We start from the raw sequence: 17,529 nt of genomic DNA on the forward strand, positions 1-17,529 counted from the left end.
GTCAACTTTTATCCTTATTAGAACTTTAAATGTGTCACCCTATATGGTCCAAGATATAGCAGGGTTCTCAACATGGCCCTCCAGGTCCCAGTGTGCTGGAGGAGGGTGGTGGGTCCAGAAAGGCCACATTTTATCAATCTCTCCTGAGACACATAGCAAGTTGGTGACCAAGCCAGCCTTAGAACTCAAGTCAACTGATTTCCACTCGTTTTTCTCACACTGTTGCCCTTGTCAATACCTTGAATTGAATACTGAGCACATAAGGAAACTTCAGTCACTGTAAACCAATCTAGAACAAACTTTGCCCATTACAGAAGTCATTATGCTGATTGATTATGGACCAATAATGTTGATATGCCACATACATAATTGCTGAGTTATGAGCATGCATTTCTCTATAGAAATAGCAAATGGCAGCTCATTGAGTTAAGATGCATATTTTAAAAAATATTAAATATACAAGCATAAAACAAGTCTATGCTTTTACAATTAGAAGGAAGGAGGAATGCAAAGGTAAGTGTGTGCACCAAGGAAGTTGAAGGTTTAGAGTTGATTTGAGCTTGCAGGAAGATGAGTTTCTGGAGACAAGAGAGTCCAAGTGAACAGCCAGATGGGAAAAAAGTGACTAATAATCAAAAGAGATTATGTATGTAGAGAGAAGTGAAAATATTAATGTTTTAGTTTTATGTTGTTAAAGACTACTGCTGTTACTATTCCTGCTATTGATAATAATAATAATAAGACTGGTAGGAAAAATAAAGCTTGAAAAAACTTATTTCTTATTTTTGGTCCTAAAAGCCACAGATAAATTTGGATAATGTTTTTATTTCTGAATCAATAAAATTTTCTGAAAGATTTTTTTCCCTACATCATACTTCCACATCTACTACTCTAGGACTTCATGAAGAATTTCATAATACAGTAAAAAAAAAGAGAGAAAAGAGAGAAAAAAGCCCAGTGTTTAAGAATAATGGTGTCCTTAGAGCATTATTTCTATACCCACACTTTAAAATGCATTCAGTGAGTGCCCTAACTAAACCTCATCCAAATTTTTACCCCCAAATAATCAAAGATCCTCCCGTAAAGAACAGGCTTCTTAAAAACCTATTCAGTGATGCATGAGGGCTTTGGTGCCAACATGATAATCATTCAACTGAATGATGTTTATTTAATTTACTTCTAGGTAGACTTCACGTTGGCTTCCTATGACTTGCTGTTTCAGCCTTCTTGCTCTTAGCTTAAAGAATGTTTTATTTCAGTTGCTTCTCCAATCCTTTTCAACTTTGTTGCCAAATGTTTTCTTGTGGCACCTTATTGTGTTAACCCTTAAGTATCAATTGATAATGAGTTACTGTCAAGGCCTACTTTAACATCTTACATATATTCTCCTTCTGCCCTGCTGACAACATAAGGATTTTAGCAATGAATTATTGGTCCAACATAAGGCTACAGCCTAGCTGAATTTAATGAACATAATTGCTGTGGAAGCCAGGCTATGTGATAAGGTAAGGTCTTGAGATTCATTTTTTAAAAATCAGAATTTGTCTGAGGGACTTATGACAAAGAATGCTATTCACCTTCAGAGAAATAACTATTGGAGTCAGAATGCAGGTGAAAGCATATAATTTTCCACTTTAGTTTATTTGAGTTTTTGTTTATGTTTTATATGATTATTCACTTACAGAAATGAACAATATGGAGATATGTTTTGCATGTTAAGCACATGTATAACCCAGATCAAATTGCTTGCCAGACCCGAGAGAGAGGAGGAAAGGAGACAATCTGGATCATATAACTTCAGAAAACTTATGTGGAAATTTATTACATATAATTGATAAAAAAAATTACAAAAAATTACAAAAAATTTCAGTCAAGCAAAGCAAAAAAAAAAATCAGAAATTTGTCTGTCCAAATTAGTGAAATGTAATGTCTATGCATATTCACAAAAATGTGAAGAATTTCTGACCATAAGTTTGAAGGAAACCTTTTTCAGAGCCCTTAAGAGATGGAAAGTTGGTCAAACATTTTATCTTAGCATTTAATAATCCTCACTTGGATATAGAACTTCTTTCTTATACTCAACCAACTTTCTTAAAACCTCACACAGTCTGTCCCCACTTAAATTTCATTACCCAGGCTATTGAACATTGCATAATAAAGACTTACATTTCACATCCCTCTGCCTTTATTCATTTACTAGTTTCCACCATGTCGAAAAAGATGAAACCCTGCTTTTGGATACATTTCTTTCTGCCTTCATCAATTACTTAGAATCCTTGAGAAGGTGCTAATTAGAGTGAAAAAAAATCTTACACTTGTGAATTCAGGTTTGTGTTCATGAGGGTCATAACACAGGTAGAGGAAAAGGCCATCTGGATAGTGGGGTTATGAGTGAACGCTGAGCCTGTGTAATTATAATCTAAGTAGATTCCACTACAACTAATGAAAGGGAGAGTTCAGAGAGGGAGATGGGAGGAGGAAGAAGAAAGAGATGATTTTTAAAATAGCTGAAAAATGCTATTTAACATTAGGATTTCCTTTCTTTTGAAGTTCTACTTTTAGGGGCTTTAGGGTTCTTTGATCTAGAAAAAAATGCCAGGAAGCAGCTGTAGAACTGCTTCAATATGCAGGAATTGGAATATAATAGAGTAGTGCAGGACCAGCAGGCAGGAAGACCTAGGTTCAAATACAACTTTTCTGACTTGTTATCTGTGTGGCCATGGATAAGTCGCAACCTCTTTAAGCTACAGTTATATCTGCAGGTGTAAAATGGAGATAGTGATATAAACAGTGCCTTTTGCACAGGATTGTTAGACACTCAAATGAAGCCTGAATTCAAATCTTGCCTCTAATACAGTTTGAGTGACCCTGAGCAAATAACTTAATCTCTCAATGTTCTAGATAACTCTTATTTTTTTAAACCCTTATTTTCTATCTTAGTATCAACTCTAAAACAGAAGAGCAACAAGGGCTAGGCAATCAAGGTTAAGTGTCTTATCCAGTGTCACTTGGCTAGGAAGTGTCTGAAGTCAAATTTGAACCCATGTCTTCCAGTCCTGGTGCTTTATCTGGATAACTCTAAATTGCAGAGAAAGTGCTGATCTTTTGAGGAAGAGTCTTTGCTTGGAGTTCCTATGCCTAATGAAATCACAGGTCCAGTCCCTATCCTATTATCATGATTACCATTATGGTTGGTAGAGGTTTGGCTGGGGATTGGGGGTAGGGGAGGGGAGAGACAGGTGACTAGCTCATGTCAAAGCAGAACTGAGAGTAGGATTGGGTCAAGGTGAGCAGTTGCCTAGAGCACAACACAATGTGGGGAACTTTTCAATATAACTAAAAAAACTAACAAACAACTCTTACCTTGTCTTAGTAACAACTCTAAGAAGGGCAAGGGCTAGGAAAATGTGGTAAAGTGACTTCCCCAGGATCAAATAGTTAGGAAGCCTCTGAGTCCAGATTCGAACCCAGGTCCTCCTGACTCTAGTCCTGGTATTCTATCTACTCCAATATAATTTTTTATAAAGCATATACCACTTACTGGAGTTCTCCTTTGACTCCTCATCATGACACAGAGGGGACTCTGACTTTGTGAAGACTTTGCCAGCAGAGCACAAGATGAATAAGCATTAGAAAAAGGACCAGAGAAAAACTATACTTCTGTTGTCTAAAGGACAGCTTTCCTAAATTGGAAAGGATCATCATCAGAGTGGTCATAGTGGATCCCTTCTTTGGGAAGAACAGTCTTAAGACAATTTCTAATGGGATGAAGGGCTGGCAATCTATGCCACTGATGGGAGTACACAAACTTGTAAATTATGTGTCCTTAAAATATTAAAGGCAATGAAATTTGAAAGTTTAAATGTTTTATAGATCACTTTATTTTAATATCATGATTCCTTTTCTGCTTGTCCTTATATCTCCAGGGCTTAGCACAGTGAATGTCATCTAGTAGGTGCATAATAAATGCTTGTTGATTTGACTTGACTCCCTTTCTTTACTCAAGTTAGTGTAGTAGATAGAACACTAGACTTGGAATCAGGAAGACCCAGATTCAAACCCTGCCTCAGACTCTGACTAGCTATATGACCCTCATGAAGTTCCGTATCTTTTTTGGCTTTACTTCCCTCATTCATAAAATGATGATGATCTTGAAGTTACTTCCAGCTTTAAGCCCATGATCACATGACCTGGATCTCCTCTGTATCCCCCCACCCCTGCCCATCAATTATTCCTTGGAACAAAGAATAAAAAAGAATGAGATAAAGAAAAGTACTCATTCCAGCAAAATTCACTAATACATCTACTGAATTCCTCATTTTTCTGCAAAGAGGGCAGGGAAATCACAGGATTGTAGGATCCAGGAAGGTCCTGAAGGAATGATCAGCTTAAGGACCCTGGGGGTAACTTCATAGCCAGTGTTCTGTCCAGGGTATATCACCACCCAAAGGTGGCCAAGCTTGGTCTTTAAAGTTACATAGCATTCAGGTGCACATAATTTTGATGAAAGAAAACCTCAGGTCATACTCAACATATATATTTATTTTATGAAGTTAGGTTGCATGGGTTCAAGTCTCCATGGATAGAAAAGCACAGGAAGCATGACTTTAGATACCAAGGAGTGCCATTTTCAAGCCCTGTCTAGATCACACCAGGACCTTCTCCTGGCTTTGGGAACAAGGGACACAAAGGTTCCACCATTTCTCTATCATTTTTAAAATTTAGCAGTGCATTCATGCATTTTGTGCATTGTGGCACAATGCATTTGGAGTCAGATGACCTGGGTTTGGCTAGGTCACTTAGTATCTGTGTAACTTTAAAGGGTAAATTCATGTAATCCTTCAACTTTCTCAGTTTCTTCATATGGACTACATGATCTCTAGGTCTATGATCCTTTGAAAAGATTTTTTCAACCCATATCACATTTGGTGGCTGCATTTGAGGAAGGGTTAAGTGAGCTAGGTGGCAGCAGAGGATTGAATTTGCCTTAGCTCTGCCTTCTTTCCACTGTAGCCAGGGACAGGCAGCTGGATGGATGCTCCTTAAACTTAACCTCTTGTCCATCCAGACAAGGTTAAAGTCCTTTCTGTTGAGGGCAGGCTCTGCCAGCAATGCGTGCTTGCTTTTAAAAAGTAAGAATGACAATAACAAAATATTCTGCATTGGCTGGGGAACAGGGGAGGAAGGGGGAAGAGATGGACTAAGAAAATGATACAGAGAAAATAATTATTGATTTTCTTCTCCTATAAGAGGGAAAAATACAAAAAGAAATAGAAGGAAAATACACCAATAATATTTTGTTTAATTAGGCTTTACTATATTTTTTCCTATAATAAATTATATTATATTTTAGTTTATTGTTCCACTTAATTATATGATGTGTGGCTATAAAGGAATAACAGATAGTTCATATGGAAAATTGGTCTCCTTCCTTACTTATGAAAGACCTCAACATTTAGGACCTGACAAGGGTATTGAGTTCTACCTTTAACTAGAGATGTGGTGGTGGATAATAGATTTAGAGAGCAGGGCAGGGAGAGGGATTGGACCTGTAATTTCATTACAATAGGGAACTTTGGAGAGTAAACTCACTTTACTTATCAATGCAGGTCAGCTCCTTTTCAGAGACTTATAATTTAGAGCAGACAGGTCAGAAATGCAGCTTACTAACATCCTGCAAAACAGACTAAACCAGATTAAAATGTAACTGGGGAATATTTTACAAAATTTTAAAAAGTAATAAAACATAGATAACATTATATTTTAAAACTAAATGAATACATGGCCACAGGGATCCTTATGTATATGTTAATGGCCCATGTTCCTATTTGAGTTTGACATTACTAGATTAAGAGAGTTGCCAAGTACACTGGAAAGTTAAGTGACTTGCCTGGGGTCACATAGCCAGTAAGTATCAAGACTTCAAACTAAGTCTTCCTGGTTTTGTGAACAGCTACTGCATTAGCCTTTCACTACATTACCTTGCATTACAACCACTCCAATCCCCTTATTTTCTAGATGATGAAACTAAGGTCCACAAAGGTTAGGCAACTTGCCCAAGGTCCCGTGTGGGAGAGTCCCAATTTCCTGTAAAATGGAGGACTAGACTAGATGACTCTGAGGGCTTCTTTTGGCTCTAATATCCTATGACTTCATCTCATGTTTTCTTTAAGTGGTAGGTGTTTTTTCAGGGCTGGGCCCTCATTTCTCTTTCTATCTCCTCTGAGATAATATTTGTAAATTGCCTGGCACACAGGAGACACTTTGTAAATGCTTATTCATTTTCCTCCCTTTCCTCATTCTCCATGAGCACAATGATTACCTCTGGGTAGATGACTCCTAGATCCACAAAGCCAATAGTTGTCTCTTTCATGAGTTCTTACCCTGCATAACTGACAATCTATTGGGCATTTCCAACTGGACGTCTGGGGCCATTGTAAGCTCAGCATGTCTGAACAGAACTTGTCTTTCCTTCCAGGCATACCTCTTGTTTGAACTTCCATCTTTCAGCCATTCAGGTTGTCAATTCTGGAGTCATCCTCCACTCCCCATTCTCTCTCACCTTCCACATATCTAACTGGTTGCCAAGCCCTATTGCTTCTATGTCCCCAGCATCTAGACACATTTATCCTCTTTTCTCCACTCACATAGCTACCATCCTGGTTCAGGCCCTCATTACCCATCACCTGGAGTACTGTAATAGCCTCCTAATTAGTCTGCCTGCCTCTGGGTATAATTCATTCTCCACAAAGCTGACAAAATGAGTTTCTTAAATCATAGGCCTGACCATGTCACACTCCTCTCAAAGAATGCCTGTGGCTCCCATTGACCTGAAGGATCAAAAACAGACTTCTTTGTTGGACACTTTAAAGCCTTTAACAATTTAATATGTTGGTTAATAAAAAGTTTCTTAAAAAGACCTAATAAGGGAGTAGCTAGGTGGCATAGTGGATAGAGAGCCAGGTCTGGAGATGGGAAATCCTAGGTTCAAATCTGGCTTCAAATACTTCCTGGCTTTGTAACACTGGACAAATCAGATGATCCTGTTAAGGTCCGGGATTTTACCCACCACCATGGAAGACCACGGACAATGCAAACAGGCAGAGAAAGGCCATTTATTCAACTGATATGCATCAGTGGGAACTTCTGCCATCAGAGTTCCAAGTTGCTTTTGACAGGCTGGGGTTTAAACACTTTTCATGAATAACCTTTGTTGGAAAGTTGCTTTTTGCACCTGGGGTCTCGGTGCTGAAGTTGATCAGGGACCTTGGACAGGTCCCAGCGCAAGGTCCAAAGTTTATCTGTCTGTAGCGGGACCTTGGCTAGGTTTGAAGTTTATCTGTCTGTAGCAGGGCCTTGGCATTTTTCCTGGCTGAATTTCTAAAGGCAATTTTCAATTTAGATCTCCCTCAACCCCTATTGACTAGTCCTTAAAGCTTGCTCTTCTGCTTTGGAACCAATACTTAGTTTTAATTCTAAGATGGAAGGTAAGGGTTTAAAAACTCTTTTTTTTTTTTTTTAAGGGAGTTTAGGCAGAAGAGTGGTCTCTCTGTCCACTGTGCCAACTAGCTGCACCCATGAAATTATTTTTAAATAGCTTCATTACAGTCTTGAATTTCATTAGTATCTGCCTTTATATTTTTGGAGGAGTCAGTCTATCTATACTTTGGTTTTTGTTCTATGCACAGAAAAGATGATTAATAGTTACTTTAATTAATAGTTACTGGGCACCCTGACACCACATGCTTAGTTCACCTATCACCTTAGACTACTGAAATAGCTTCCTAATGAGCCTCCCTGTCTCTTGCTCCCCCCAGCACCAGTCTATCTCTTCCATACTCTTGCCAAAGTATATGACAAAGTATTTACGTTATAACATATATGTTGCATATAAAATGTTTCATCTATGGTTATATAAAATAGTCTGGTTCTCTAAAATAAATTATAGCATTTTGTGATGAACAACATTTATATTTTATATAAGTCATTTAGCATTTATTAAATGTTTACTATGTGCCAGGCACTGTGAGGGGACACAAGGGCAAAAGACAGTCCTTTTTCCCGAGGAGTTCACCTTTGCAACATTCAGACAACTAGATACAAACAAGGTAAATAGGAATAATTGGAGGTAATCTCAGAGGGAAGGTGCTAAGATTGGACAGGACTGATAAAGGCTTCTTGCAGAAGGTAGGAATTTGAAGAAAGCCAGCGGAGCCAGGAGGTAGAGGTGAGAAGAGAGAGTGTTCCAGGCAGAGGAGAGAGCCAGCAAAAGCACTTGGACTTGGGATATAGAATGTCATATGTGAGGAATAGATCTGAGGCTGGTGTCAATGAACTGAGGAGTATCTGGGGAGGAAAGTGTAAGAAGGTTGAAAAGGTAGCAAGGGCTCAGGTTAGGAAGGACTTTGAAAGTCAAAATGATGATTTCATAAGTGATCCTGAAGTTTAACAAATAGGAAGGAGAATGATATGGTCAGATCTGCATTGAAGAAAGAAATGTTTTATAGATGATACTGTTATTTGTATGCCCACACCCATAGCATTTTCCTCATAACATTCCTGTGCAATAAATAGTGAAGCTATCATAAGGCATATTGTAGGCAGCTAGGTGGCATGGTGGATAGAGCACTGGAGGTAGAGTTAGGAAGGTCTGAGTTCAAATCCAGCCTCAGACTTAAGAGCTATTGATCTTGGGCAAGTTACTTAAATTTTGTTCACCTCAGTTTCCTCATGCATAAAATGGGGATAATAGTAACACCTATCTCCCAGGGTTGTGATGTGCTGTGAGGATCAAATAAAATGATAATTGTAAAGTGGGTAGTAGAGAGCCTAGCACATAGTAAATGCTATTACATCAGCTATTATACTAATTTTCATTTTAAAGAAGAAACAGGCTCTGAAAGGAAAAAAAAAAAAGAACTGTACATGGTTGGTTCATTGCTTGTATCTGAGGTAAGATACAAACCCAGTACTCTTGTATCCAAGTCAATAGCATGTGCACACACACTCTCTCTCTCTCTCTCTCTCTCTCTCTCTCTCTCTCTCTCTCTCTCTCTCTCTCTCTCTCTCTCTCTCTCTCTCTCCTTTCTCTCTCCTTCCTTCTTTCTCTCCCTCTCTTTTTCTCTTTCTCTTCCCTCTCTTCTCCCCCCTCTCCCTTTCTTTCTCTTCCCTCTCTTCCTCCCTTCTCAACAGCGATTGAAGTAGGTTTTAAAGGACAGCTAAGATACCCTTTAGAGGACAAGGGTATTCAAGGCAAAAGTTACAGAGACAAAAAGACAAGCACAAACATGAACTTGCAATTAATCAATCAGAGCATATTTCCTGATTACATACATACAACAGGCAGAGGAGGGCACTCTGGGAAGACAAGAAATGAAGAAGCAGTCTTCTGTGTTTTTGGAATTTGCAGGCCAGACAAGACAAACCTAACAATAAACAAGAAATGCCACAAAGAAGGGAGCAGCAATTAGTAAGGCTGCTGATGGAGCTCAAAGCTGACAGTGATCACTGTGGACTAGAGGGGACACTAATCAACCTATATTAAACTATGTCCAGCAACTAGTAGCACCAGAGGTCAACTGGGGCTTAATTCAGAAGCATACAATTTTTACGGCATAATCAATCAATTAACAAGCATTTTAAGCACATACTATGTGCTAAGTGGGCAGCTTGGTGGCATGATGTATAGAGGCCAGGTTTGGAGTTAGGAAGTCCTGAGTTCAAATCCATCCTCAGAAGCATATTAGCTGTGTGATCCTGGTCAAATCACATAATCCTGTTTGCTTCAGTTACCTCACCTGAACTGAAGAAAGAAATGACAAATCACTCTAGTATATTTTCCAAGAAAGTACCAAAAGGTATCATGAAGAATTTGAACATAATGGAATAACTGAACATGTGCTAAATACCTAGGATATAAATTCAAAATAGAAAGCAAAATAATCCCTACTCTCAAGCAGCTTCCATTCTAAGTGGCAGGGCAGCATAAATAACTGAACAAATGGTGGTCTGAGAGCAGCTTTGGGAATTGGAAAATGTTTCATGTAGGAGGTGGTACTGAGCAGAGTTCTGAAGGAAGATCATTTTGTGAGTGGTGTGAAGGGTAGCCTAGAGTGGAGAGAGGCTTTAGTCATGGAGACAGTTTAAGAGTCAATGCAATAATCTAGGTGAGAGGAAATGAGGGTCTATGATAAGGCAGCAGCTGTAAGAGTAGAGATAAGGGGTCTGGTAAGAAAGACGTGAAGGTAGAAATGGCAAGATTTGGCAGATGATTGAATAGATGGGGCAGGGAAAGGGACAAGTTGAGGAAAAAGAAGCAGCAACAAACCTGAAAAGATGGTGATGCCTTCAATCAAAATAGAGAGATCTGAAAGAGAGCTGTGTAAAGGTGGAATTTTGTTTTAGAAATGTTGCGCCAAGAGATATTTCTGGGGCATCTAATTTAAATGTACAATAGGCAATTAACTGGTGTTGCAATACTGAATCTCTGAGGGGACACTGAGGCTGGATATATACATAGTTCTGTGTTGCCAAATATGAATTTATACGATCACCAAGTGAGGAAGCATAGAGAAAAATGAGAAGACCCAAGACAGAACTTTAAGGTAAATTCTCAGTTGGTACAATATGGCTGATAAGCCAGCATTGTATACTGAGGAATAATTAGAAAGGTAGGTGAACCAGTAGAGAGAAGGGGCATGAAAACCCAGAGAGGAGAGTATCTAGGAGAAGAGAGTGGTCAACAGTGTCAGTGGTAATATATGGTTTGAGAAGGATGAGGAATGAAGAAAGACCATCAGATCTGGTCATTAAAGAGATCGGTGGCTGGAAGGGGAGATAGGAGGCATATTTAGGCAATAAAGTTGCAAAAGATATAAAAAAATTATTTAAAAACAAAAATATAAGATATCATTGGTAATTCTGGAGAGAACAGTTTCAGTGGATTGATGAGGTCAGAAGTCAAAATGAATCTTAGGGATCATAAGAATTAGATAGATTAAGAGTTGAAAGAAATCCCAGAAGTTCATTGAATTCAATCCATTGCTTTCAGAGATGAAGATGCTGAGGCCCAGGGAGGTTGTCCATACTGTATCATGTTGCCTTCCAGTCCAACTTTCCTAATAAAGTATTTTTTATTTTGCTGTTCTTCTGTTTATGACTTCAAGTACTTAATGTGGATTACATGTTCTCTTTTAAGCAAATCAGGAGCTTATTGAAAATATTTCAACACTAGAACAAAGTTTCATTAGCGCTATTGATCCAGATACACTATAATTTTGATTAGTGTTTAAGTGACCACTAGACTTGGCTCCTCAAATTTTGATATCACGGTAAGCTTTGATGCCAAGTTTAATGCTCCCCACATGTCTTATCCTGGACATTCTCCTGCCATTGCTTGGTGCCCTCTACAAACTGGGCCTTCAAAAACACCTGGGCTGTCTTTAATAATGATCATGTAAGCACAGAAGGCTGTAGCACAAAAAAATCTTAAACTGAGTACTTTAGACTACCAAGAATGCTTCACTAGACTATTTTCATGCCATAATATTATACAATTCTACCCTGCCTCCTGCCCAAACACACACACACACACACACACACACACACACACACACACAGAGCTTTCTATCTGTTGCTTTGGAAATCATAATCAATTCAAAAATACCAGTATTTCTGTTATCAATCACCACCTTAAATCAAAACACTTCTCTTTGGCTATGACTCTCTTTCTTATATGTGTTATCAGTTGATATGGTGTAAGCTCCCTGATGGCAGGTTTTGTCTAACTTTTGCATTTGTATCCTGGATGCTTATCACAGTGCCTGGCACACTGGGAGCATGTGATAAATGAATTTTTACCTACTACTTATTTAATTTTTTCCCTTAATTTTATCAACTGATAGAAGTTTTTTCTTCATTCCCCCACCTCCATTTCCTATTATTTCTTTTAGTAATCTTTCACTAGAATTATTCTCATGGCTCAGGCTGGCAACTAGACTGAAGATTACACTTTGCCATTTATTTCTCAGATGATAGTATCCTATCATTTTATCTCCAAGAGCAAAGGAACCTCACCCATCTCACATAACCTCCAGTCAAGGATGGCAAAACAAACAAATAAAACAAACTAACCAATTTTCATGATCTCATTTCTCAAGCTTCTTGTTATGATTATTAAGGTGGATTAATGTTGGAGTAGGGGAAGGAAAAGGGTGTTGCTTTTAATATATGATCATCTGGCTTTGCTATATTATTTGTTGCAAGACCAGCCAAGAGAGAGTATGAGAGAAGAAAAAGAGAGACAGAGACAGAGACAGACAGAGAGAGGAAGAGTAAACTCCCGATGTTAGCTGGAGGGAATTCTCAGTGAATACTGAGGCTCTTTATTGCTCCCCCTATTAGAATGAAAACTTCTTGTGAGCAGACTATATATATATATAAGACCACAACATCTTTACAACAAAAACCATTGAAAAGTGAGATATTTCTCAGGGTTTGGGTTATTATTATTATTTTTTTTTTTTGAGTAGCAGCCTAGACTGTGGATGGTGAGAGAAATGTGAGGTTCCTTTGCTCTTAGAGATAAATCTGCAGGATATTGTCATTAGAGAGATAAATGGGGAGAATAGGATCCAAGGTCTAGTCTCTCTCTTTGTTTCTGTTTCTCTCTCTCTATGTCTATCAATGTATTTTCCCACACATAACATACTATGTAATACAAGTAACAGCAAGGCTGGGTGAAGATGAATGCTTTTTATTTATTGACTGACTTTTCCCATTCCATTTCAGAATTCTGCATTTGTTCTGCCAGCACAACCTGTGCTGTCTCACAAGAGACACTGGAAATAATGTTTCTATATTAACCTGCTGGAGATCAGAGCTAACCTATATGTAGATAGGTGAATGTTGGTATTTATTCTATTATGTGCATTTTTCAACATTTATAAAGATTTTGTAAATTTTTTTAGTTGAAAAACAAAACCAAAAAGCCCCCAAACCATGCAATACAATACAAGCACCACTTACCAGGCACCCTCCTGAAGAGATCTGTGGTGACATTGCTTTCAATATGGTACTTAAGAGGGAATGCTGTCCTACTAGTGTAGGGTACAGTTGTGACATCCATGAATACCATGGAACCTGAAAAAAATTAAGAACTATTTCATGTGTATATGTATTGCACTCTTGATTTGGTAGTGAGCTCCTTGAGAGGGTGGTCTCATAGGCATTCTTCAGAGTGTCTTGTATATATGGTAGGCCATTAGCCAATTATCTGCTGAATGAATGTTCAGGAAGGCTTTAAGTAAGGGCATGGGGCTATTTGGAGTTACAGTTGTATACTCTCCAAAAAAGCTAGTCAAGTCCTCCTCCCATCATGGATAAGTCTCTCTGACAAGTGCAATCAAGTGATGGCAGCTTTCCCTGACTGCTATAATCTAGGGAATGGCCTGACCCTGATGAAAGTGTGTACAGACTGTTTAGGTCTCCTGTCCTTTTGCTGTGATAAATTTGAACTTTGATCACTCTATTTTCCCATTTTTTTTCCTTTTCCTTTTTTTTTTTAAGTGAAGCAGGTATGGGATCAGAGATTTAGATTGGAAGATGACCTTACAGGCTATCAAGTCTCAAACCCCCATTTTAAAGAGGAGGAAACTAAGACATAGTTAAGTGACTTGTCCAGGGTTACACAGATGGTAAATGTCTGGGAGAAGATCTGAATCCAGGCCTTCCTGCCTCAACTTCAGTGCCATGCTACCCCTTTGAGGTATTTCTACCAAAGGGATGATCCTTTCCAGTTCATTTAAGCAGATTCTATTCATGCCCTGCTGTTTTCTTTATGGTGCTTTAACAATCTCCTATTAATCATACATAAACCCAGCTGTGTAGTGTTTCAAAAACAGGTCACATCTTGCAGTGACAAACTCCAAGAGACTGTCTACATTTTTTTTTTAGTACTCAAGGATTTTTCCAACCACTGTTCATGGCCTGGAGCTTCAAAATCTGATTATAAGGGAATTTTTTATTGTTATGGAATTTTACACATGCACACATATGTACAGATATGAACACACTTATCCAAAAACCCAGAGAGACTATCACATTTACCAAATGCAACTCTCCAAAGTAAAAACATTGAAGGTGAAGATACCAGTTATGTCTAGATAGTTGCAGATTTTACAGAGCTCCCTTTCCTGAGGATTCATTTAGTGTTTGGTTTTGGAACTGATGGAAGCTATAGTAGGTGATTACTATGTATTTAGTTAGAAATATATCCATTTCTTAAGAATGTCTGGCAGGCCAATCAAGTAGAGGAAGCTTACAAAGGGGTTATAGCAAAGATAACAGACATAGATATAAGGCTCAGTGTTTGTAGCTGCTTCCTCTGAAGGATAAACAGAAAGTAGACATACAGGATTGATTCCTGCCTCCTCCCACCATGTATCTTTGAGCATTTCCTATTACCTGACTTGTAGACCCCTGCTCCTTCCTCTTCTAACCAAGGAGACTTTCTGTAACTAGACATTAAAAATAGGAATACAGTGAAAGTGAAGGTTCTACCCCCATGAAGAATCAACATGACCCAGTCAGTATAATAAACCTTAAAGACCCAGTTTTCACTTGTCAGCAGAAGACCATCCTGAACCCTACTAGTCTAAGCAAACCTCAAAAATTTCCCCCTCCCATTTTTAGATTCATCTAAAACCTCATTCTACCCAGTTCACACATCCCACTTCTTCCCTCTTCTGAACCACTAAGCCTAGTTTGCAAGTAAGAAGTGATATTTACTGATTCTCTTTTGGCTAAAGTGTGATCAAAATCTCCATAATAGGAAAAAATCAACTAAATAAGAAAGCCTAGAGTTAATGCAAAGCTTAGATTGAATTGCTAACAATAAGGAATAGGGTTTTGTGACTCTACTTGGAAGAGTCAGAAGTTATTTTGCCTAATTATGTCTCACAGGATCTTATGGAAGAGATTTAAAAGATTTGATTCAATCCATTCCTTGTTTTAAGAGATGTTCCCACTTAAAGCCACATGGTCATCAGGCCTATTCCCTAGTCAAGTCAAAAATGTATTTAACAAACATTTATTAAGCTCTTCAAGAGTACATAGTACTATGCTAAATGCTAGAAGAGAAAGAGTTTAAATTAGACATAGTTTCTGCTTTAAGGCAGTGTAAAGATAGTCCAAAAGTCCTTAGCATAGTGCTTAGTACATATTAAGTGCTTAATGAAAGAATAATGAATTCAGAAAATTATAACATCTGGATTTGACCTTGGTTCTGCTACTCATCAGCTTTCTGACATTTTAAAAAAAGTCTTACTAATAATTTTTATTTTTAATACAATAGTGCTTCCTAATAGTAGTAGTGGTAGTCTCTCAGTGATCGAGTATGACTATTGTCTTTGTGCATTATCATCTATTTATGTACCCTCATGTGGCTTTGAAGTCCAAAGGCTGAGGCGCAGTTTGTGGCACATGGGGCATGGGACGCCAGTTGTTACGAGAGGTGCGGTTGTGGCCTGGTGTCGGCGTTCACGCACAGTGGCAAGACGTCGACGTCGCTCATCTTCAAAGGTGGTGGCGGCATGGTGAATGTGGGCTCGCCAGCTGCTTCTGTCAGAGGCAGCGAGTTCTAGTTGCTTTGGTGTAATGCCAGCCCACTTCAAGTTGGACTTGAGCTGATCCTTGAATCTTCTCTTTGGTCGGCCTTGTTTCCTGAGTCCAGCTGACAGTTCACCATAGAATACCTGTCTTGGTATTCGCTGTGGGTCCATGCGGATGACGTGTCCAGACCATCGTAGCTGGGTTCTGAGGACCATGACTTCGATGCTGGTGGAGTTGGCTCTATCGAGGACTTCCTGGTTAGTGATTCGGTCCTGCCATCGGATCCTCATGATTGACCGGACAGAGCGTTGGTGGAATTGCTCCAGCTGTTCCATGTGCTTCCGGTACAGTGTCCATGTCTCACAACCGTACAGGAGCGAGCTGAGGACTACTGCGTTATATACTTTGAGCTTCATTGCAGTGCTTACACCGCTGTGTTGGAGGACTTTGGAGCGCAGCCGCCCGAGTGCCTGGCTGGCCTTTTGGATCCTGGCATTGATCTCGTGGTCTAGGGACCCGTCGTTGGCGATGGTGCTGCCCAGGTACTTGAAAGTGTTGACGTTAGAAAGCTGCGTGCCGTCGATTGTAATGCACGGCTGGTTCGTTGGCCTCCCTGGTGCAGGTTGGAACAGCACCTCTGTTTTGCTGAGGCTGATAGCCAGGCCACACAGTTTTGTTGTGGTGGAGAACCTGTCCACAATGGTTTGGAGATGATTTTCTTGGTGGGCCATGAGAGCACAGTCATCTGCGAAGAGAGCTTCCAGGATGAGTCTCTCTGTTGTCTTTGTTTTTGCAGTCAGGCGGCGAAGGTCAAATAGTGAGCCATCCAGTCAGTATTTGATGTAGACGCCCAGGTCTAGATCCATCACAGCATGTTGTAATACTTGGGTGAAGTATAGGTTGAATAGTACCGGAGCGAGGACGCAGCCTTGTTTCACGCCACTGGAGATGTTGAAGCGATCAGAAGTCTCTCCACCAGATAGGACTTCCCCTGTCATGTCGACACGAAAGAACTGGATCAGTTTGATGAATTTTGCTGGGCAACCGAGCTTGCTGAGGATCACCCACAATGCGTCCCTGTTCACTGTGTCGAACGCCTTTGTCAGGTCTATGAAGACAATGTAGAGACTCAGGTTCTGCTCAAGGCTCCCCAATAAAACCCCTCCTCCTGACTCTTCTAACAATCAATAGGGCAATCAAGATGGATTGTGTATGCTACCAATTACTTCTTTATTGAGAAGAGGGAGATTTCTTTTATCATTGGCCCTATGGAATGGAATACATTTAATCTGACTTATTATGTTCTTTATGTTGTTTTAATTTACATAATTCACAATCATTGTATAACAGCCATTGCTCCCACCATTTAGGTTTTATTTGTTCTGTTTCATGTTATGTAAATCTTGCCATATTTCTTCGAATTCCTTATATTTGCCATTTCTTAAGGTCCAATAATACTGTTACATTTGTACACCAAAATTTGTTAAGTCATTATTCAATTAATGGGCACTCACTTTATTTCTACCTTTGCTTTCTTACCTTTGACGTATTACATTTCCTTTTTGGCTCTGTTTTTTTCATATGTAAAATGAAGAGGTTGGTCTAAGTAATAGCTGAACTCCGCTTTGGCTCTAATAATCTATGACTGGGATTAAATAATTAGTGGTAATCATGTAAATAGAACAGTCCCTCCAAAGATTATATGTATAAATACACACACACACTATACCTAAAAATATTTTTGTTTTATAAAGCAAAATATTTAAAGCATTCTAGTACTGGATAAGAACTCTAATGTGGGCTACTACATAAGTAGCTAACTGGGGGCTCAAAAGTGGTAAAGTAGATCTTGAGTGATGGATCTAGAGTTTGGGGACCCAGTTTCAAATGTTGTCTCTAGGGCTTATATCTAGATATTCA

General features: G+C 39.0%; 1 protein-coding gene across 3 annotated transcripts in view; it reads right to left on the reverse strand.

The window, feature by feature from the left end:
- The window catches only part of LYRM4 (LYR motif containing 4), a 222,458-nt gene that overhangs the window by 94,290 nt on the left and 110,639 nt on the right, over positions 1 to 17,529 (reverse strand). The window contains exon 3 of one of the 3 annotated variants that reach the window (XM_016431785.2): positions 13,027 to 13,140. The exons of the other annotated variants lie outside the window; for them this stretch is intronic. Coding sequence (XP_016287271.1) covers positions 13,027 to 13,140 — 114 coding nt within the window. The remainder of the gene's footprint in view (positions 1 to 13,026; positions 13,141 to 17,529) is intronic. 3 annotated transcript variants of the gene reach the window in all.

The sequence above is a fragment of the Monodelphis domestica genome, chromosome 3 (assembly GCF_027887165.1).
Source record: "Monodelphis domestica isolate mMonDom1 chromosome 3, mMonDom1.pri, whole genome shotgun sequence".
Lineage (NCBI taxonomy): Eukaryota > Metazoa > Chordata > Mammalia > Didelphimorphia > Didelphidae > Monodelphis > Monodelphis domestica.